Source organism: Hippopotamus amphibius, chromosome 3 (assembly GCF_030028045.1).
Source record: "Hippopotamus amphibius kiboko isolate mHipAmp2 chromosome 3, mHipAmp2.hap2, whole genome shotgun sequence".
Classification (NCBI taxonomy): domain Eukaryota; kingdom Metazoa; phylum Chordata; class Mammalia; order Artiodactyla; family Hippopotamidae; genus Hippopotamus; species Hippopotamus amphibius.
Window position 1 is genome coordinate 197,985,115 of NC_080188.1, and position 22,330 is coordinate 198,007,444.

Below are 22,330 nucleotides of genomic sequence, written 5' to 3' on the forward strand. Positions count from 1 at the left end.
AGAACACACAAAAAAGATTTTAAAAAAAGTATGGTTACAGTCATACGGTATATACCAATTTGCACGTATTTTCATTTAACATTTTATCATAGCATTTTCCTAAGTTAAAGCCCCTTTGTAAGCATAATTTTAAAGGCCACCTGATATATTGTATGGATGTACTGCACTATAATTTTTTTTTACACTTAAAAAATGTAAACATTTACATGCAGTAAAATTCACCCTTTGGCTACACAGTGCTACAAGTTTTCCCAAACGTATATGAGTCACAATCATCGCCACCGCAGTCAAGGTGCTAAGCCTTTCCGTCACCCCCCAAACCCTCCCCGTGCTGGAGTCCAGGCCTCCGCCCACCCCAAGCCCTGGCAGCCCCTGATCTGTCCTCCACCCGGCTGTTTTGCCTTTCCCACGCGCCCGAGAAGTGAAATCGCGCAGTCCCAGGAAGCGGAATCACGCAGTACCAGCCGTGCTGTGTGAAACAGAATCGGACGTCTGAGTCTGGCCTCTGCGCCTCGCACGGTGCATCCCTCTCCCTGTTGAACAGTAGCCCACTGTGTGCACAGACCACGGTTTATTTTTCAGTCACCCTCTGGGTTGTTTCCAGTTCTGGGTCATTACAAATAATGCCGCTGTCCATATTTACGCATAGGTTTTTGTGTCAATATTAGCTTTCATCTCTCTTGGATAAATTCCTAGGGGTTGTGTTTCTGGGCAATATGGGAGCTGTGTATTTAACTTTGAAAGAAACCGCCAAACTTTTCCACAGTGGCTGAAGCATCCGCGTTGCTACCAGCAGCATACGAAAGTTCTGGTGGCTTCCATCCTTGTCCACACTTGGTATTGTCATTAAGAAAGATTTAGCGATTCTGACGTGTGCAGTGGCATCTCACTGTCGTTTTTATTTGCGTTTCTCTAATTTCGTTGCAACTAACCATGCTGAGCATGGTTTCATGTGTTTATCTGACATCCATGTACCTGCTTTGGTCAGGTGTCCAAATCTTGTGCCCATTTCTTGATTGGGTTGTTTGTTTTCTTCTCATTGGGATTTGAGACTTCTTTATGTATTCCGAGTACAGGTCATTTTTCAGATATAAGATTTTCAAATATTTCTCCCATGTTGTGGATTACCTTTTCATTCTCTTAAGAGTGTCTTTTGCAGAGCAAAGTTTTTAATTTGATGAAGTCCAATTTCTCTCTTTTTTTTTTCTCTCAAGGTGTCCAAGTTCACGGATTTTCTCCCACGCTTTTCTCTAGAAGTTTTATACTTTTATGTTTATAAACGTTATATTTAAGTGTAGGATTCATTTTTAGTTAACTTTACAAGGTACGATGGATGAGTCTAGGTTCAGCTTGCTGCATGTGGACGTCTGCTCTAGCACCATTTGTTGACCAGACTCACTTTCTCCATTGAATTGCCTTCGCACCTTTAGCAAAACTCAATCCCCCATATTTGTGTGTGTCTATTCATGGGCTCAATACTCTGCTCCATTGATCTATTTTCAGTTATTTCGCCAGTACCACACTGTCTTGAATAGAGTAACTATATTGTCTTGAAATCACATCGTATGTCCCCCATTATTTATGTTTTTTCCTTCAGTTCTAACACTCCTTGCTTCACGTATTTTGTTAGGTGTGTACACATTTAGCATTGCTACATCTCATCAGTGAACGGACCTTTTTATCAGTTAATTCCCTCTTCGTACTTGGTAATATTCTTTGTCCTGAAGTTTACTTTGTCTAATAGTAATGTGGCCACTTTTTCTTTCCTTGGATTTGTGTTTGCGTAGTGTATGTTTTTCTTCATTCTTTTATTTTAAACTAGCCTGTATCATTATATTTAAAATGGGTTTCTTATACACAACATAAAGTTGGGTCTTGTATTTTTAGCCAATTTGACAGCTTCTGCCTTTCAGTTGGTAAGTTTAGACTATTTACATTTAATGTAATTAATGATGTGGTTGGATTCTTTCCACACTTTTATTTCGATATAATTGACGTACATCACCGTATAAGCTGAAGGTGTGCAGCTTAATGGGTTGACTTAGGTTTATTGTGAAATGATCACTGCGGTAAGTTTAGTTAGCGTCTGTCATCGTGTGTGGATACAATAAAGAGAGAAAACAAAAAAAGGAAAAATTTTTTTCATTGTGATGAGAACCCTTAGGATTCATGTTGTATGTTACAGGGGCGATGCTCGTTTGTCTTGTAACTGGAAGTTTGCACCCCCACCTCTGGTAATCACAGCTCTGATCTCTTTTTCTTTGAGGTTTCTTTCTTTTTTTCTTTTTAGATTCTGTATGTAAGTAAGATCGTGCAGTATTTGCCTTTCTCTGTCTGACATTTCACTTACCTCAAGGTCCCTCTATGTTGTCACAAATGGCAGGATATTCTTGTTTTTTGTGGCTGAATATTATTTCATTTTGTGTGTGTGTGTGTGTGTATGTATACAAATGTGGTTGGATTTTTTTTAATATATTTATTTATTTAATTTATTTATTGGCTGTGTTGGGTCTTCATTGCTGCACACAGGCTTTCTCCAGTGGCTAAGTGCGGGGGCTACTCTTCATTGTGGTGCGCAGGCTCCTCATTGTAGTGGCCTCTCTTGTGGAGCACGGGCCCCAGGCGCATGGGCTTCAATAGTTGCAGCACATGGGTTCAGTAGTTGTGGCTCACGGGCTCTAGAGCACAGTCTCAACAGCTGTGGCACATGGGCTTAGTTGCTCCGCAGCATGTGGAATCTTCCCAGGGCAGGGCTTGAACCCGTGTCCCCTGCATTGACAGGCGAATTCTTTACCACTGCGCCACCTAGGAAGTCCAATATGATTGGATTTAAGTCTACCGTTTTCTGATTTGTTTTCTCTGTCTCCTCTGTTTTTCACTCCTGTGTTTCCACTTTCCTGAATTATGTTGGATTGTTTGAGTTTTTTAAGTGTTCCATCTTAATTTATCCACTGGATTTGACTTTGTTTTCAATTTTTAGTGGATTCTTAGGGATTTACAAACCTACATTTTTATGGTGCACTGACATACCTAAACAGTTACAGTCTATTTAGAATTAATATTTTTGACTTCAAGAGGACACAGAAGCTTTCAACACGTAGCTTCCATTATCTTCCTTCCTCTACGGTGTGGTTGTCATGTGCGTCATATCTGCAACCACTGAAGAAACACCACCAAAAAAAGTTATAATTTTTGCTTTAACAGTCATACATATTTTTAAACTTATCATTGGAAGCTGTAAAGACATTTGGTAAAAGAATTCAAAGTTTATTACTAATTTAAAATAACCTCAGCAAATACAAAATGGAAAAAAACCTTCCTAACCGTGAAGAGTATTTGTCAGAAATTAACAAGCAGCTTCCATTTCCCTGTGGAGGGACTGCGTGCTTCCAGCGCTGTGCTGGCCAGGACGCAACAAGCCCGCTGCAGTCTGTCTCTTCCGCTGATTCACACTCAAAACCCTGGTCACGTGCCCACTTTTTCCTCTTTGGCTTCTTCCCTTCATCTTTGTCCCAGAGCCCCTAAGACGCCAGGTTGCCATCAGCAACTGTCTTCATCTTCGCCTCTAATCTCTCCTTCATTTCCTCATTGCTCTCTCCTCCCGTCACAAAGCTCATGGCTTCTTGAGTACACGAAACAGATTTTCCTGAAATCGCATAATTTATTTGTAGACGATCATTTTCAGATATCTCCTTTTCCTCTGAGTGTGAATTTGTCAGGTCAAGAGGAGTAGGGAAGACATTCCAAGCAAAGGACAAACATAAGTCAGTGCATCGGGGCAAGGCTGGAAGGGCCTTGTGCGGGGAGGTGACCAGACTGGCTTGGAGAGTGACATCCTAGCCCTGGACCAACATCTGGAAGACCAGTGCTGAGGTCAGGGGGCTGGGTGGGTAACAGGGCTTGGATGCAGCCACAGAGAAGAGGGTCTTCTGACTGATCTGATACATTGAAGTCGGGACAGAACTCTTTGGCCTCAGATATTTTCTCATGTTAAGGTCATAGGCTGTGTGAACATTTTCAGAGTTGCCTGTGCATGAGATGGCAGAGAACAGGGAGGTCTGGAGGTGATGCAAAGATGAGAGGCATAGAAGGAGGAAGAGAAGGGGAGAAGGGAGAGGACAGATGGGGAGAAGGGAGAGAGACAGGTGGGGAGAAGGGAGAGAGACAGGTGGGGAGAAGGGAGAGAACAGGTGGGGAGAAGGAGAGAGACATGTCGGGAAAAGGGAGAGAGACAGGTGGGGAGAAGGGAGAGAGACAGGTGGGGAGAAGGGAGAGAACAGGTGGGGAGAAGGGAGAAAACAGGTGGGGAGAAGGGAGAGAGACAGGTGGGGAGAAGGGAGACAGGTGGGGAGAAGGGAGAGACATGTTGGGAGAAGGGGGAGAGACAGGTGGGGAGAAGGGAATGAGGGGCAGCTGGGGCGCTGTGCAAAGCCGCCCAGAGCTCTTCCTGGGACCTTGACCTTGTGCGTGGGCTTTTCTGCTCTGCAGGGGGTCTCGCAAACCCTGGGAAATCCTGGCATCGTTCCCCAAAGGCTGCGAGGTGATCCTGGGGCATCTCCTGAAGAGGCTGACTCCACAGCAGCAGTCAAGGGGCCAGGAGCCCGGCTGCAGAACAGAGATCTCTCCACTGATTGTACGCGGGCCTGAGGATGGGCCGGGGACTGGTGGGGGCACCCTGGTGCCCATGCTAGGCCGCCGGAGCTTTCAGGCCGCAGCATTGACACAGGGGGTTGAACATCCTCACAGCAGGGGCTCGGGTGGGGTGGGAGGGAGGGTTCTCCCGGGGACTCTGCCTTGTAGGGAAGCAGAAGGACGGGCTTCTAGTTCTCCTGGGTGGGATTGGGTAAGACCAGCACCCCAGCGCCCCCAGCCTCTCAGGGGTGGTGAGAGAAGAAAGCCGCCAGCGCGGTTGCAAGAGCCCTTTAAACGGGCAGCAGCCCCGACGTTGGCCGCTGCTTTCCCCGCGGACCGTCTCCACGCTCAGTGGCGTGGGCGTGGGGTGCTGGGCCAGCCTGTCCGGCATCGGGGCCCGAGGGCTGCAGACACAGCTGACCGTGGCCCTGCCCTCCCCCACTGCAGGCCACCAGGGCCCTCCGCGAGCTGCTGCTGGAGCCCGGCTGCAGGACGGAGGCACAGGCCTTCTTCCCCTCCCTGTTCACGGCCCTGCTGTTCCAGATCTCCTCCTTCATGGCGGAAGGGGCCGCAGAGGCCGCCCAGGACCAGCACCACGTGACCCAGTGGGTGGACCCCATCAGGTACCCTTAGCCTCAGCCAGGGCTGTGAGGGACGGCTCTCCAGGGCCCTCGTCTCTCACCCCCCCGGCCGCCCGACCCGGCCCCTTCCCACCTCTGCCGGGCCCCGGTGTGCGCCCCGTGCATCCTTCAACAGCCCCTGCTGGGCTTTTTGGAAAAGATTCTCTAAGTCTGGCTTTCTGGGCTGACGCAGGGATTCTGTCCCGCCGTGAAATCGGTGCAGCAGGTGACACAACGCACCTGCGTCTGCACACCTGGGCCCCGCCCCCTGCCCTCCGCAGCCTCCCGTGTTCCCTGGGTGCCGTGTCTGTCTCGGCCTCAGGTACCTTGTCTGTGACGCGTCACCGGGGTCTCTGAGGCTGTCCCCCACCAGCAGGCCACGGCCGTGAGGGAGGTTGGGTGGACAAGCAGGTCGCAGGTGAGGGAGAGGACGACCTCCCCTCTGCTCTCTGCCCCCCTCCCCTCAGCTCCACCGTGGAGGCCCTGAAGACCTTGATGAGGAGCACGGGGTACAGCGACCACGTGTCTTACGTTCAGAAACTGGGGGGCTGGGAGCTGCTCACCAAGCCCGAAAGATACCACAAGGGGGTGGCCCTGCTGGCCAGGTGAGCTTAGGCCACGCCGGGCTGAGGACCCGCCCATCACGGTGGTGCCCCACCAGTCCCAGGGCCCCCTCTGTGCCCAGGCCTGACCCCGCCCCCCGCAGGGCCATGGTCACCAAGAACTGCTGGCACGTCCGCCCCGTCTTCAGCCTCACCCTCAGCATCCTCCAGGAGCCGGGCCACGGGAATCACTTGACGGCCCTCGTGTTCATCACCGAGGTGAGTGGCCGGCGGGGAGGAGGGAGGCGGGCAGGTGAGGGTGGTCCCTCTGGGAACGGTCACTCCAGGAGGCTGTGGCCTGACTCATAGCTCCTCGAGGCCTCACATGGGGCCGGGACATTGCTCAGGACACCTGGTTGGTTACCTGGAGTCATAGGCCTTGAGATTAAATTGAATTGAACCTCGGCTCTGCCCTGACTTTAGGGAGAAACATGGCTCCTCCCTGCAGCCACCTCCGCCTTTTATTTTTATTTTTTTATTTATTTAATTTTATAAATTTGTCTGTTTATTTTATTGGCTGTGTTGGATCTTTCTTGCAGTGCGCGGGCTTTCTTTTAGTTGAGGTGAGTGGGGGCTACTCTTTGTTGTGGTGCACGAGCTCCTCATTGCCGTGGCTTCTCTTGCTGCGGAGCATGGGCTCTAGGCACGTGGACTTCAATAGTTGCAGCACATGGGCTCAATAGTTGTGGCTCACGGGCTCTAAAGCGCAGGCTCAGTCGCTGTGGCGCACAGGCTTAGTTGCTCTGCGGCATGTGGGATCTTCCTGGAGCAGGGCGCGAACCTGTGTCCCCTGCATTGGCAGGTGGATTCTTAACCACTGCGCCACCTAGGAAGCCCATCACCTCTGCCTTTTAAAGTCACTCTCTGCTCAGCCCCGCTGATGGCTCAACGTATGTCAGCTACCTGGCAGATAGAAAAAAAGGGAAAGGATCCTAAAAATTACAAACCATGAATAATCATGATGCCTGCAGGAAACCACTTTTTGGTCTGAATGGAGGGAGGTGTGTGTTTATCGCGGCTGAAATCATTCTCTATTCATATTCTGTATCCTGCTCTCTTTGAGTATCTTCTACGTCATTAAGTGGTTTTTTTGGTAAACATAATCTTTAATGGGGATGTAATATTTCATCACAAAGATGTTTTATAATTTGCCATTCGGTTTCTAATTTTACACTATCATAAATAACACTGTCTTGAACATCTCTATGTGAAAGACTTTGCCCATATTCCAGATTATTTCCTTAAATATTGAATATAATAATTAGAAGGCTTGTTTCAAAAAATATGAATATCTTCTATGACTTTTGAGACTAATTTCAAATTGCTTTCCAGTAAAATCGTACCAATTTATACTTCCACCGGCAGTGTTTAAAGGGAGTTTCAGGATTTCTGACTCACCACAGCTTTAAATGAGCTCCCTTTAAAATTTCAAGCCACCTGATTTATTTATAGGAGTGGATTACTTTTGAAATAACACAGATAGAAGATTATACACTGCTAATCCTAGAGAATAAACGGATATTATCCTAGTGAGTAGAGGTGTGGTTTTGTGTAGGTTGCAGGGCACTGCTGTCTTGTCTGAAGGCGCCCCCGCCGTGAGCAGAGAGCTAAGCTGTGCACGGCAGGGGTGGGGTGGGTGCTGATAGCAGGCATTCAGGGCCATGCGTGGTGCTGGCAGAGCTCCTGCTGAGGATGGGGAGCGTGGACACGTGGGACCAGCACCCTGGCCGGAAGGGAACTCCTAGCTCAGGGACTGGCCAGCACCTGAGTTCTCTGGGGAAGCTGCTTACATGCAGATCGCTGGGCCTTGTCTGTAGAGACTTGGACTCCACGGCCCTGGGGCCCAGCGTCTTCATTTTCTGGAAATGCTCCAGTGGTGGCTGTTGTCTGGGTGGTGCTTGGATCCAGTTTTGAGAACCAGCACAAGGCACACGCCCAGAAGTGGGGTGGGTGGCACTCCAGGATGGAGTCCGCTCTCCCGAGGGCACGAGTACTGGACTCTGGCTGCATCTTAGAGTCCTCTGGGGGGCTTTCGAAAATGCTAATGCCTGACCGCCACGTCACCCCCTCTCCCCACTCCCTGCCTACACAGTCTCTTTGAGTTGGTCTGGGATGGGATCCAGGCCTCAGTTTGTTTGAGAGTTCCCAAGTTTAAAGCTGTTTTCTAGAACACAGCTAGGACTGAGAACCTCTCTAGAAGTTCCCCAAAATGCGTAGTATTCGCTGAAAACAGTGGGAGTAGGCCTTCACTCGTCTGCTGTGCTTTTTGGACTTTTGGGCTGAGAAAGGGGAAGGGAGGGGTCAGCGTGCTGGGCAGGAGGCTGGACCCCCACATGGGCGGGGGAGGGGGAGGCTTCACTCCCAGCAATTAAAGGGGGACCCAGTCAATTTTAAGGTGGAAAACCAATACGGCTTTAGGTACCAGCTCAGGAAGTGGGTCAAGGTCTATGAAGGAGAGAGAATGGCCGTGAAAGCTTCTAACACTTTGCAGCATTTTGCACTTGCCCTGTTTGTTGATTGGTCATCTTCATTTGTTTCCCAGGCGTGACCACAGTAGAAATATGTAAAACTGTCAGGGCCGTGAGCTTTTGTTCAGGGTTCTCAGGGAACAGGGAGCTCGGTTACTTTAGTTCTCCCTGTAACCCTGTGACAAAGGTGTTATAACCTCTATTTTGCAGAGGATGAAATTGAGGTTCAAGGAATTTAAGACACTGATGAGGTGGGTCTGTGTGGCTGCCAGTTGGAGACAATGGGAAGTGCTGAGCTGTCCACAAAATCGTCCCCGTCATCAGGACCATGTGGGGACACAGATACACATACGTCCCGCATGCACTCCCGCACGCACAGCACGCCCGTATTGGTTAAATGTATGTGATTCGTTTTTGTCCTCTTTAATTTTATTTTAAATAACATATATACACGTATAATTCACATAAATATATGAATAAAATCATCTTTGCTATTTTCTTTTAAATGTAACCTTTTTTCTTTCCCATTTTTGCCTCTCCTTCCGACCACCCCCTGCACCCACACGTCTCATATGCGAGCAACCAGATATACCTCCTTCCATACATACATATTTATATACATATTGATGCATTTCTTACTTTTATCCTGTGCCATTCCCCTTGTCAAAGATGCCTCAGGAGACTTCCCTGGTGGTGCAGTGGTTAAGAATCCGCCTGCCAATGCAGGGGACACAGGTTCAATCCCTGGTCCAGGAAGATCCGACATGCCACAGAGCAACGAAGCCCGTGCGCCACAACTACTGAACCCGCACGCAACAACTGCTGAAGCCTGTGCGCCTGGAGCCCGTGTTCCACAACAAGAGAAGCCACAGAAATGAGAAGCCTGCACACTGCAACAAAGAGTAGCCCCTGCTTGCCACAACTAGAGAAAGCCTGTGTGCAGCAACGAAGACCCAACGCAGCCAATAAATAAATAAATAAAAATAAAAGATGCCTCAGGAAGACTTGCAGGATGGAGGGACGACTTCTGGAATCATGGCATGTGACGTGACCCTTCAGCTGAGTGTTGGCCTCTTTAAGCTGTTCTTCCAAATCCTGAAGATCATTTCTTCACTTACGAGCAGGAACCTGGATTGAAGGTCGTTGAGGACTTTTCCTCCTGGCCCATTGTTTCCGACCCTCTCTGTGTCCTCGTGCAGCTGCTGCAGTCCCCGGACGTGGCGGCCATCGTGGACGAGGTTGCGGTCAGGACGCTGGCCAGCTGGTTCCAGTGCGCGGAGCCGGCCGCCGTGAGGCTGCTGCTGCGGGCGGTGGAGATCCTCGCGAGGCACGAGCACACGGTGAGCCCGCCAGGCCCCGGAGACCTGGAGGCCCACAGGGTCCAGCTGTGGACGGGGTGGGCCCCACTCTCGGGATCAGACCGAGGAAGCCCTCGCGGAGCCAGCCGCTGAAGACAGGGGTGGGGACCTGAGCCCCAGAGGCCCCCACCCTCCCCGCGAAGGAAGGAGGAGGTTTTCCCACTCCAGCCCCAGGGTCGCAGACCAGCGGGGTCTCCTGGAGTTGGGCGTCCTCACAGGGGATGAGTAGGCCGTGGGGATGGGGCCTCGGGTGGGGGTGGGGGGTGACCTCTGTCTTCTCCTTTCCCCACGAGGACACCTTCCGGGGAGGGCGCCTTCCGGGGAGGGTGGCTCGCTGCCCTGCCGGCATCCCCCTCTGCCCATACCCCCTTCTGCCTGGCACCCCTTCTCCGCCGGCAGCCCCCCCACCGCACCCTCTCTCTGCCGCCTCCCCAGGTCCGGGGAGGAGGGGATGTGCCGGCACCGCTGTCGTGCGTGGGGTGGGAGTGGGTGGTGGCACTGTCCCCTGTGGCCTGGCCCCTCAGGGGAAGCAGCTCCACGCCCTGCAGCCCTACGTGCTCAGCTGCTGCTACTCCGCGGACGGCGGCATCGTGGCCGAGGCCTTCCACGTGCTGCAGGGCCTGGTGCGGCAGCTGACCTGGCAGCACGCCGCCGCCTTCCTCATTCAGCTCGCCTTCACGCTCGGGCCCTTCCTGGAGGAGGTGAGTCCCCGAGGGCCCGTCTTCCTCCTGGGGCGTCTGTCAAGTAAGGGAGCTGCCCGCGCTGTCTCCAAGGCCCTCCGGCTGGAAGGTGACGCCTGTGTGGGGCTGGTGGCCGCGTCCCCGGCCCGGGGATGGTCCGAGGTGTGCCGGGCAGAGTCGTGACAGTGTGGGGTCGGAGCACGTCGTGGGGGGCCTGCGGATGGGCTGCGGGGCTCGGGGCCGCTGTCCTGGGAGGCGGGTGCACAGCTGCTTTCCACAGGCGTGCGCGTGCGTGTGTTCTCACCCAGGAGTCGGAGCATCTGCGCCTGATGGCCTTTGAGATCTATGGGGCTCTCCTGGCCAAGGTCACCAGGAGGGTCCTTGTCTTCCCCTTGAGGCACCAGGTCCTCAACTTGCTGGTTCTCCTCGTGCTCCACCTGGAGGATGCGAACGTCAGCGTGGCGCAGGTGAGAGGCCGCGGCAGGCCTGGGCGTGACGCTCAGAGGATGCCAGTGGGTGCTTGGGGAGGGGCTGAGGGACGCTCTCTGACCTGGGAGGGCCGCACGTAGGTGCTCAGGGTGACCCGACGCCTGCGCTGGGCTTTTCTCCGGCCCCGGAAAGCTGGGGGGCGGGTGACACCTCTTTTCCCAGGAGTACCCCCCCGGTTCCCGGCCCCGGGCATCACTGGCCTTCTCACCAAGCTGCTCTCTGCCCTTTGCCTATTGGAGACGGACCCATTGGAGGCAGTGCGGCGTGCAGAACATAGATGGCTCAGGACCGGCCCACGTTCTGGAGCAGACCGCCCAGCTCTGAGCCCAGGAGCCCGGGGCCGCGAACTGCAGCTGAGAAGTGCTGACACTGGCTTGCACACCCCAGGCTGCTCTGACGGGAGCCAGCAGCCGATCTGGGACGTTATCTTTGGGGGGAGGGGTCCCTCCCCGTGAACTCTGCGGGGACGTTTCCAGCAGAGCCAACACTGAGAGGGGTGACACCCCCTGCCTTGAAGATGCAGACTTCTGCACAGTCTCTTCTCTGAGAGGCAGTTTGGGGGCCAGGGCGGGTTCAGTACAGTAACATAGCAACTGGGAAATCGTTACCACCCTGATTTTTCAACTTCTTATTAGTGGGAGAAAGAGCCAAAGGATGCCCTGGGCTTCCCCCTACCCTGGGTCCCTCAGGGTGCGCTGAGTCCCACCCCCTGCTCCCCAGGCCCCCCGCCGCGCCCCGGGGCTGACGTCACTCTCTGCATGCCCCTCGGGGCGCCCTCCCCGCCCCGCCCTATAACTCCTCGAGCTGAGCCTCGCTGTCTCTCCAGGTTGCCCGGCCCGCCCTCTGCCGCACGGCCACCTTGATGGGCTGGTTGAAGCTCAGAGCGATATTTGCCGAGAAGGACATCTGGACGATCCTCAGCACCCTGGTGAGTCGCGGCTCACGCACCGCCTGCTCCTGCGCAAGGAGGCCGGGGACCCGGCCGTCTGGGTCCTTTCCCTGCAGCTTCTGGGGTTTGCAGCTGCAGCAGGACGGTAATGAGATGCCCACTGACCATCCACTCTGCGCCCAGCACCTACAGGTGGCTCCTGCCACACCCCTCCCGCTGCTCCCTGTCCAAGTCGGGGAACTAGGCACACAAATGGGTCATTTCGGAATACTCAGGTAATGGCTGAAAGAGAGGAGCACTTTGTAGTGCAAGGGAAAGGTGCTCTGCCCAGGCTGGGAGTTGAAGGAAGGCTTCCTGGAGGAGGTGGCATCTGGGAGGAGTGGGGGGTGGAAGGCGAGGTAACAGGTGAAGGGCAGGGCTCAGGAGCGCAGGCGAGGTGCTGCGCTACACCGGGTGTGGAGCAGTGGAGCAGGGCTCTCACTCGGTCCCAGGGACCTGGTCCACCTCGTCTGATAGGATTTGATGATGAGAAACAAGGATGGAAGAGCCTGGCGTGTGGGGAGCTACAAGAGGCTTGGAATCATTTGAGCAAGAGCAGAAAACTCATAAATGCCTGCAGGCCGTGCAGCGAACGTCAACCAGAGAAGCAGGCCAGGTGGGCCCGGAGGGCTGAGCATCATGGTGCAGCTCCTGACTGTGTCCCAACCTCCCCACCCCTTCAACCAGTGCAGTCCCACCTCTGTTGGTTTGGGAGGTAGGGTTTCCAGTGAGGATTTTTATTTGAAGAAGAGGTTCTACTGCCACAAAAAATCTGAAGAACCAGGGATGTAGCCTCCCTGCTTAAGAACTTAGATGCAGAGCGAAAAGGAGAGTAAGGTGTAGCCAGGAAGGAAAAGCAGGAGATGGGGTTGGGAGTGGTGGTCTTTGCAAAGAGAAGACGCGTCATCCCCGGAAACGTCAAGGCAGGGGGCTGGACGAACACAGAGGTGGGCGCCTTGCCAGGCGTGGAAGGAAGGTAGTAAAACACTTCATTACACGTGGCACTGTGTGGGCTCTGTTTAAACAGTGGTGTAGACACCATTGGTTCTCTTGCAGCCTAAGGCAGGTGACCTTGAAATGGAAGATTTTAAGCCGACATGTAAATAAATAATATAGAAACAACAGGATAGGAGGGAAAAACATGTATGAGCCATAGACTGGGGTGAGGGACTTCCCTGGTGGTGCAGTGGTTAAGAATCCACCTGCCAACGCAGGGGACACGGGTTCAAGCCCTGGTCCAGGAAGATCCCACATGCTGAAGAGCAACAAAGCCCGTGCATCACAACTACGGAGCCTGTGCTCTAGAGCCCTCGAGCCACAGCTACTGAAGCCTGCGTGCCTAGAGCCCGTGCTCCGCAGTAAGAGAAGCCACCACACTGAGAAGCCCGTGCACCGCAATGAAGAATAACCCCGCTTGCCGCAGCTAGAGAGCCCACATTCAGCAACGAAGACCCAATGCAGCCAAAAAAAAAAAAAAAGAAGAAAAAAAGAAAAAGATTGGGGTGAATCTGTCTGAGTCTCATGCCTCCTCCAGGGAAAGTGGTCCCTGGGGCTCCATCCATCTGGGAAGCCTTCACAGAGTAGATAAACCCTTAGGAGCGGGTGGGAGGGGATGCAGATTAGAATGTTTTCACAGATTTTGCACGGAGAGGATGGCTCCCACGTAGTCTCAGACGGGGGGTTGGCGAGGCAGAAGAGCCGGCAGTGGGCCCCTTGCGCACTCGTGCACTCTCCCTACAGCTGAAGCAGGAGGAAGGCAAAGCCCTGTGGTTCCTGACGCAGAGCGTGATGCTCTTCAAGAGCCCACAGGCCCGCATCCGCCAGGCAGCCGTGTGGTTTGCAGGTACTGCGGGCCTTCCCTCTTCCTGGAGCCACCGTGTCCCTGTCCCCTGTCCCGAGGTCCTTCAAACAGCCCAAGGAGCCAGGACAGAGGGCAGATAGAGCCTGGGGTGGTGGCCTTAGAGGGCGGAGGACTGTCTGCACCTCCCCCCCTCCACCCACCTCCCCACCCTCTGCACAGGAGGCTCCTGCCTGGGCTGGGCTGCCTTCCTGCAGCAGAACAAGCCATCCTGGCTGCTGGGAGGGGAAGCTCAGAGACTGGAGGGGTCGGGCTCGAGCTCCGGAGGGAAAGCATCCTCCAGGCAGAGGCTACCCTCCCCGTCCCCAGCCCTGTTTGCCTGGGACCCTCCCGAGAAGCAGGCACACGTCGTGTCGACTTCAGAGCCGGTGCAGCCGGGGCCCCACTGGTCCCCTGTGCCCCCACAGGCCAGATCATGCAGACCCTGAGTGAGGAGGAGGCCAGGGAGGTGGAGGAGGCCCACGCAGGTCCGTGCAACCCCCACGCCCACTCCTCATCGCTGTGGGACACGGGGCCGGGGTTGGCGGCGGAGGCTCAGCAATGAGGGCAGAGGGCAGACGGGCTCGCGAAAATCACCATCGGGGAGCAGCGGGGAGGGAACTTTGTCTCCAGGGCATTAGCTTCGGGGCCCTGCTGAGCTCCAGCTGTCCGTCAGCCGGGACAGTTCCCAGATGCTTTCCGGGAGGGACGACGGCCTTTTCTCACGTGGGGGCACACGGGGGCTCCCTTCTGCCCAGGTCGCCGCCCTGTGTCCCCACCCATCCTTGAAGACGCCCCTCCCCGCCAACCACTGCATCCCTGCCTGGGGGAGCTCCAGGGCGCTGGGAGGGGCTCCTGGGTACTGGGCGGGCTCCCGGGTGCTGGGGAGGCAGCAGCCCTGTAGTCAGAGGACTTGGCTCACGGCTGTGCTCTGGGGGGAGGAGGGCAGAGCCGGGAAGGAACTTGGGCAGGAGCTCCAGGGCAGGTCCTGGACCAGACGCAGAGCCGCAGCCCCAGCTCCGGAGCCGGCAGGTGTGGTCCTGCTCGTGACCAGGGAGCGTGCACTCCCAGGGGGAGTTCTCGCTCATCTTTTACAAGCTGCCCTGCTCCTTGCTGCACAGCAGCCCCCCGTAAGCCCCCCGCCCCTGCCCAGGCCCTCCTGCTCAGCCCCGCCGTGTCTGCGGTTACAGCCCTGAAGCACATGCGGGAAGACCCCGACCCCACGGTCAGCTGCCTGGCCACACAGACCTCCTACATCCTGGAAGCCAAGGAGAAGCAGCTCCCCACCCCCACCTCCTGCTTCTGCTGCAAGAGGCCTCAAAAGGCCCGCTTCTGAGCCCTGCTCTGGACATGGGGGCATCCCTGCAAAGCCTCTGTAGCAAAGGCAGAGGCAGTGCCCTGGTGGCCTAGTGGTCAGGATTCTGGGCTTTCACTGCCGTGGGGCAGGTTCACTCCCTGGTCTGGGAACGGAGATCGCATAAGCCCTGCAGCACGGTCAAAAAAAAATTTTTTTTAATTAAAAATAAAATAAGAGAAGAAAGTGGGACCTTCTGAGTAGGAGGTGCTCCCTTGTCTTCCCCTAGAGCCCATTCCGGCCCCCTCCGCGCCGTGGGGTGGTGCAGCTGCCTTCTCTGCGGGACCCTCTGGGTCCGGGCCCTTCCCAGCCCCGCCGCCACTCAGCCCGGGCCCTGAGGCCAGAGCCTGGGGGCTGTTTTGAACATCAACTTGCACTGCGATCTGGGAGGAGAACGGTGTTGGGATACCGGGGGTGTGGGCAGGGGTCCCGGCCGCAGGCAACAGGGTCCACTCTGGCTGGTTTCAGCTGGAAAGCGGCTTATTACAGGGCGTTGGTCAGCTCCTGAACTCCCGGGAGTGGGGAGAGTGTGCGCCTCAGGCACAGGGCAGCTGCGCGGAGTGCCCCTGCGCTGCGCCTCGGCGCAGCCAGCCACGGCCAGGTGCCGGCGCTCAGGCCTGGGCGCGGAGTGCCTGGCCGCTGTCCTTCCCGCCACGGCGCGGGCTCCGCTGGGCGAGCGCCTGCCGTCCCCCGCTGCTCCTGCTGGAACTGGCCCTGCCCGGGCGGCTCTGGTCCACGCAGGGCCAGTGGCCGTCCCACCGCCAGCACCCCACCCCCACCTCGGAACCGGCGCCGCCTGTTACCCCCGGCCTCCGTCAGCTGGGCCGTGTGCAGAGCTCTGGGCGCAGGGACAGCGACCCGGGGTCCTACGGGGCAGGGGCCCCACGGCCCAGCCTGCTGACACGGGTGGAGCTTGGCCACAGCGAGGCGGACGCCCGGCCTCTGTCACCGGCACCCGAGCCCCCGGGGACGCGCGGAGCTCCCCTCGGTGGCTGTCTCCGCCCTCCACGCCTGCCTCTCAGCGGTGGCCACACTCCCCGCATCGTCTGGGCCTGGGGAACGGCTGGAGCCATTGTGGTGATTGCAGACAGACCTCAGAGGCAGCGCTGACCTCGGCACTGGCCAGGAGCCTCTCCCACCCACTGCCTTTGTCAGCAGCTGGCACTAGGGGCCTCCCCGGCTGCGCCCCTTATAGGTGGAAGTGTGGGGGCAACAAACGAGACTCAGCATACGCTCGCGGTCCCTGCCTCGCCCTCCAGAGCACAATCTCGCTTTGCTACGAGCAATGACAAAGGGTAGATCTTGTTAAAAACCGATCAGCAGGTCAAGTGCATTGGTACAGGACCCGCTTCAGAGACAATCACCCCCCGCGCCTCGGTCGAGACAAGTAAAGGGACTCAATGGGCAGAGACCGGCCCAGGAAACGGATTCTAGGGCCCTCTTGTCCCGGGATGACCTTGGCCACGTCTGTCGGCTTCTGGGCCTCGATTCCCTTCATCTGTAAATTGAAAGGGTTGGAAAAAACTCTTTTAAGAAGCCACCCAACCCCGGCAATGAGTGGCTCTTGTCAAATTCTGAGACGTGCCAATTCCTTGTCTGGGAAAGCTGCCTGGCAACTTATATCCTAAACAGAATTTCTCCTCTTCATCCTCGTTTGTTTTCTGAGTTTTCTATCATCGGCAATTGTTACTCTTATAATCTGGAGAGAAAAATCCCACATTAAAAGAGTAAAAAGCAATGTCCCTGAACCAGCGGTTCCTGCCTCCCCACCCCGCGTTCCTTGGCATCTTTAAGACTTAAGTTTGGAAGAACCAGCTTTCGTGGTGAACGTCTGGGGACCGACGGGGAGCCCACTGGCTGCCTTCGGCTCCAGGCCGCTCCTGAGCTCTGGGGCCTCCGCCTCTGGTCTCACCCACACCCCACCCAGTGGGCCCCGCAGCCGGTGACACCCAGGTGTCCATTCCCAGGACAATGGCTCTGTCCTGCAGGGCAGGAAAAGAGGGCCTGTGGGGAGCAAGGGTGGGTGAGACAGGTGGGAGGGGGCGTGGGTGGGGCTCAGTCCCCAGCCGGAAACAACGGTGCTCAGGAGCCCAGCAGGGCCAGCGGGGCGGCGTCTCCCTGCGTCTTCCTCACTGGCTCAGGGCTCCCCCTGGCCAGCCCCCTCTGCATGGGGCCCAGGACCCTCTGGAGAGGACCCTCCCTCTGACCTCAGAGACTCTGCCTCCTGCGGCGGCGTCACCTGTCACCAGCTGTGGGGCTAGATCGGCAGCAGGGCCGCTGCAGGTTTTGTATTTGGAAAAGCCAGCAAAGAGAGACCCTACTGTCTTCTTAATACAAACACCAGAAAGGAGACTTCAAAACGGTCAGGGGAGTGAGGAAGGTGCAGACTGGCCCCGGGGCCTCCGTGCTGGCGGGGTGGCGGGAGGGGTGTGACCGTGTGTGGTTTTCGAAAGGAAAAGGTAGGTTTAGGGAGGGAGTGACATCTCATCCCTCCACCTGCCAAGAGGGCTGCTCTTTCTTCATGCACTCCCACGCTCCCTCTGTAAGTGTTTGCTCAGCGTCTGTGGCCACAGGGCACTGAGGGAGTACAGAAAGAAACAAAATGAAGTCAGTACCCGCCCCCCAGAGAGGGTAGACGTCACGGTATGGGAATTACATCTCAATCCTGACACAGCAGAGACCCACACACAGCGCAGGGCAGGGCACCCGGACCCTGTGGACAGGATACAGCCCTGAGTCACGTGATACCCAGGATACAGGCTACAGCCCCGAGTCACGTGAGCATCACCGGTGCCTGGAAACCCACGGCAACAGGCAGGATCTCGTGAGTTACAAGCATGGGGCCAGCTCCTTCACAGCAACAACTCTGTCTTCCGGGGTGAAGAGCACGTTACAGGCTCGTCTGGCATCTCATAGACGTTTTTATGTTAAAAATGGGGTTTTTGTGTTAAAAACGATGGGACATACAGGCAGAACACAGAGAATTTTTAAGGCAGTAGGAAAAAAGGGAATATGAGTTTTCAAGACTGAGAAAGTGACCTGGAAGCAAACATCACGCCCACGGTGGAGCCTTTTTGCGTGTGACCGTTCGTGTTCTGTCTCTTCCTCCAAAGAGGCGAGGGATGGAAACTGCATCTGGGGGGCACCTGGCAGAGGGACAGGGACGGGTGCCAACCCTGACTCTGCCCTTAGCAGCCGGGATCCTGGGGACACCGCTTCCTCTCTGAGACGTTTCTCATGTCAGAAAACGCAAACACCACCTGCGACACAGGTAGTGAAAACCAGGACGACGCCTGGAACAGCGTCTGGAATGGAGCAAGTGCTCAGGAAGCGCTGGTGCCCCATCTGCAGCTGCACACCTGTCCCAGGAGGGGCCGCAGGGAACGCAGCTCCCTCGGTGAGAGAGCCCCCAGCTCACTGCCTGGAGACCCTCATGCTGGACCCGGCCCACAGGCCCCCCCACCCCCTGCCCCAGGGGAGGACCACCAGCCCACTGGTCACACCACAGACAAGGGGCATTCGCGTTTATTTACGACAGCTTCTGAGAACACTCACAGCCGGTCCGGGAGCAGAAATGTACAGCCCGAGGCTTAAACAACTCTCATACCCTATGTACAGTCACCGGCAGACGCACACACACACACACTTGTGCTCACACCGGGCGCCCACGCTGCACCACACGCAACCCTGCGCCGGGCAGCGGACAGCAGGAAGAGAGCTGGTGGGCAGGGCAGGGCTTCACAGCAGGACTCTGCCCGGAGCTGGCCCTGCTTCCCTGCGAGGCCCTCGCCCTTGGAACAGGAGTTCAAAGGGCTGGATCCGGGTGTGGGGGGGGCTGGGCGCTCCTTTGAGCGCTGGGAGTTGGGGAACAGAACAAAGATGCCTTCGAAGAGCCAGAACGTTCCCTGTCGGTGCTGTCTTTGCACATCAGAGGAGGGCCCGTGGGGGCGCTGGCCGAGCCCCAGCTCCTGAGCGCGGACCTGGCGGCCATGCCCAGCTGAGGGCAGCAGTTCCCGCTGCGGCGCAAGGGGACAGAGGCGCCAGGTCTGGGCCACTTGGTAGGAAGGCGCTCAGGGCCCTGGCAGGGCAGGCCCTGGCCACACAACATGGTGAGTGCGCCAGGCCAGGCGGGGGCGAACGACCAGGGGCTGAGCCCACACCCAGCCCAGACGCCCAGGAGCTGAGGCCCCGTGATGGGCAGAGAGGCCAGGAATCCCCGGTATCACAGCAGCCGCCCACTGGCGTCTCCACCACACTGGGTGGTGTGAGGAGGTCCTGGTGACAGTCCTTCCTCTGGTGGTTTGTGCTTTAAACTCCCTCTGCCCAAGCCGCCTGACCCCAGGCAGGCAGCAGGGCCGGACCACACCCGGACCCACAGATGGCCCTTCCCAAGGTGCGGAAGGCGGCACCCGGACCGCCTCAAAGGCTTGGGTGTGCTGGCCTCTGCTCTCAGCTTTCCTCCCTCCTCGGCAAGCTCTGAACTCAACTCCAGGCACCTTGGAGGAGCCAGGCCTGCAGATGGAAGCAAACGCTGGCCTGGTGAACGCTGAGAGCAGAGGCCTGGCCCAGGACCGCGCTGAGAAGGCCACGGGCTGAGGGATGGAAGATGGCCCCATCCAGGGAGCTTGCTAACCAGCTTCAAAAGCTTTCCCGGGGCTCAGCCCCGGGACGGGATATGAGTCCAGGCCCATGAGACTCAGCAAGGCTGGGACGGACCTGGGCTCAGGCATTTAGAAATCTGGGGTGTGGGAGGGAAGAGGGTGGCACTCCAGGGTCCCCAGCCCTCCGATGTGGCCAGCCTGCAGGGCCAGCCTCAAGCCTCCGGGGGGGCACAGCAGGGCAGAAAGTCATAGGACAAGTGCCAGAATCAGGACAGGCAGGGCAACCCTGATGGGCGGCACCCTCGACCTCCCCCTGGGCAGAGCCTCCTGGGAGGAGCCTCCCGGCTGGGTCTGCCCAGGCCACCTGCTGCCAGCCCTGCCTTGTGCTCCATTGACAACCATTTTGTGCTTCCACATTTAGAATGCTTGTGCAGCAAGGGGCGCTGGGGGGCCCTAACCACGTACCCCGACACCCCCGAAGGATCGGGCAGACGTCCGTGCTCTGGAGCACAGCTGGGAACGGCTCCCGAGACCTCGCGTTCAGAGTCAGTGCTTCCCGCCAGGACAGCAGAGCCGGCCCGCCATGAGGTAGCTGACCCGTCACACACAGCAGACGATGGGCGGGGGCGCCGAGCCCCTCTCGCGGGCCGGAGGGCGCGTCTCGCGCAGGCACAGACCTGCAGCCAGTGTCCCGGTGCCCCAGGCCGGGACAGCCAGTCTTCTGTGTTTCTATAGTCTGTAAACAGTCATGCAGATTCTTTCTTACGGGTGGCAAGGTGGAAACGTTGTGTTGAGGTGGGCGGAGGGAGGGGGCCGGGGAGGAGGCGTGAACCCACTCCCGAGAGGCTGAGGGGTTCCCGGCAGCCCGGGACGGCCCAGCGGGAGGGATCTCCGGCCGCGAAGACCCGGTCCCGGCGACACTCTCCCGGCTCCGCGCGTGTCTCTGCTGCACGTCCGCCTCCCCGGTGCTGACCCCGCGTCCAGCAGGGACTCCTCACGGCAGGACGGCCTTCGCAGCCGGGGGGCCGCTCGGAGCGGGGGGCCAGGGCGAGTTCTCCCCTGGCCACGTGGGGAGGGGCGCCGAGGGCAGAGCGCAGGGCCCCCTCCAGAAGGTCCAGACGTCACCGTGTCCCCCGCACAGAGCTGGGGCTCCGGCCCCCAGACGGAGGCCACAAAGCACGCGGCCGGTGACGTGTCAGAGCAAGTGTGTAGAAAGAGAAGGAAAAGAACGCAGATCTAACGACACCCAGGAGCGGGGAGTCCACGGCCCCGAGGAAAAGAGGAACTCGGCGGAGTGCGTCCTCACCGCTGGCCCGTGCCAGGGAAGGCTTGGACACGCGTCTCCTGAATCACCCGGGAAAGACGCTGGGGGCTCTGCCTGCCGGGGGGGAGATGCGGGGGGGCCGGGGAGGGGCCAGGCCGGGCGCACGCCCAAGCCCCTTCCTGGGGGACCGTCTTCCGAGCTGCTTCCTACGTGGCCCACGCGGGCTCTGGGAGCGGGAGACCCCGCGGGCGCGAGGACACACGTGGCGCTGCGGGCGTGGCTGGTGTAAGGCTGCCCCAGTGGGCGCCAGGCCTCGCGTGTGAAGGCACGGACGTGCCCGGCGGCTGGAGGCGGGGGCTCTGGAGCGGCCCCGGGGCGACGTCGGGAGGGCCCGGGCTGCAGAGGCAAAGGGGCACGCCTCTGCAAAGTGAACGGGGGCGGCCCTGGAGGGCGGGGGCCGACCCGCCTCGGGACTCCTGGCCCCTAAGAGCTGAGGGCGCGAACGTGTGGGAAGAAACATCAAGTCAGTTTCCAGGAGGCAACGGCAAAAATAAAAATAACAAAAATAAATTAAAGAACTGGAGTCTTCTGACCATCTCCCCAAAGGAATCTTCCTAGCAGCTCCGCCGTGGCCCCTTCAGAAAGGGACCCAAGGAATCGCTGGGGTCCACGGGGAGTGGCCACTCGTGGCCGAGGGGCTGAGGTCAGCGGCAGGGCCAGCTGCCCACACCTGGTTTCCATGGTTACCTGAGGGCTATCTCCTGGGCTCAGAGGCAGGTGCGGTGGCTGGGCCGGGGGATGTAGAGGAGGCCCGCTGGGTGGAGGGGCATGACGAGGGCCCCCCGCCTCCACGACAGGCCCCCCGGGGCCAGGGCTGGAGGAAGGGTGTGGCCAGCCTGGCAAGAGAGCACGGGGCCAGTCTGGGAAGAGGGGGGATGCTGCAGGGAGCGAAACGAGGGGACACGCCCTTTGGCGTCACAGCTTCATCTTCTCCCCGACCTCCCTGCCTCCAAGAGGCAGCAGACGGAGGGGGCAGTATCCCGCGCAAAGTTCGGGGAGTGGAAGGAGGGCACGAGGGCCCCTCCCTCGGTCCCCAGGGTTTGGGCCCCAGAACCCCCTCTGTGCATCCAGGCTGCCGGGCCGGGGGCCGGGCTGTCCTCTGACCTCGCTCCTAGCGGGGGCCGCTGCGCAGGCGCCGGGCGCTCCAGAACTTCACCGTCAGGTCACTGGGTGGAGCAGAAGAGCCCCGGTCAGCTCTGGAGGAGGCCCGGCCGGCCCCTGCAAGGCAGGACGGGCCGGCCCCCCCACCCAGCAGGCGTGGCTGGGGCCCGGGGCACGCGTTGCTCGGGACGAGGGGCCGCAGGGGCGGAGGGGGCTGGGCAGAGGGACGGGCCTGTGGCCACCGAGGCCCCAGCCGCCTCCGTAGCACGGGCTGCCTGCAGCGTTGCTGCTCCGTCCTGTCCCGTCCGGGCCTGAACGCTCCCCCACTGCCCTCTG

At 57.7% G+C, this 22,330-nt stretch overlaps 2 protein-coding genes across 13 annotated transcripts in view; one reads left to right on the forward strand and one right to left on the reverse strand.

Moving 5' to 3' along the window:
- The window catches only part of LOC130849067 (maestro heat-like repeat-containing protein family member 7), a 32,791-nt gene extending 11,697 nt beyond the window's left edge, over positions 1 to 21,094 (forward strand). For 2 of the 12 annotated variants that reach the window (XM_057727639.1, XM_057727638.1), the window contains exons 12-21: positions 4,489 to 4,633; positions 5,080 to 5,255; positions 5,720 to 5,857; positions 5,959 to 6,073; positions 9,522 to 9,662; positions 10,205 to 10,381; positions 10,669 to 10,827; positions 11,676 to 11,777; positions 13,518 to 13,620; positions 19,991 to 21,094. In XM_057727639.1, the coding sequence (XP_057583622.1) occupies positions 4,489 to 4,633; positions 5,080 to 5,255; positions 5,720 to 5,857; positions 5,959 to 6,073; positions 9,522 to 9,662; positions 10,205 to 10,381; positions 10,669 to 10,827; positions 11,676 to 11,777; positions 13,518 to 13,620; positions 19,991 to 20,304 (1,570 nt within the window). In that variant the 3' untranslated portion in view covers positions 20,305 to 21,094. Of the gene's footprint in view, positions 1 to 4,488; positions 4,634 to 5,079; positions 5,256 to 5,719; positions 5,858 to 5,958; positions 6,074 to 9,521; positions 9,663 to 10,204; positions 10,382 to 10,668; positions 10,828 to 11,088; positions 11,778 to 13,413; positions 13,621 to 14,042; positions 14,103 to 14,804; positions 15,881 to 19,990 lie in introns of those variants that run through there. The other 10 variants (XM_057727642.1, XM_057727644.1, XM_057727640.1 and 7 more) reach the window with 10 other exon arrangements.
- KIF21B (kinesin family member 21B) overlaps positions 20,940 to 22,330 on the reverse strand; it is a 39,635-nt gene continuing 38,244 nt past the window's right edge. The window contains exon 35 of the mRNA XM_057727637.1: positions 20,940 to 22,059. Coding sequence (XP_057583620.1) covers positions 22,005 to 22,059 — 55 coding nt within the window. The 3' untranslated portion in view covers positions 20,940 to 22,004. The remainder of the gene's footprint in view (positions 22,060 to 22,330) is intronic.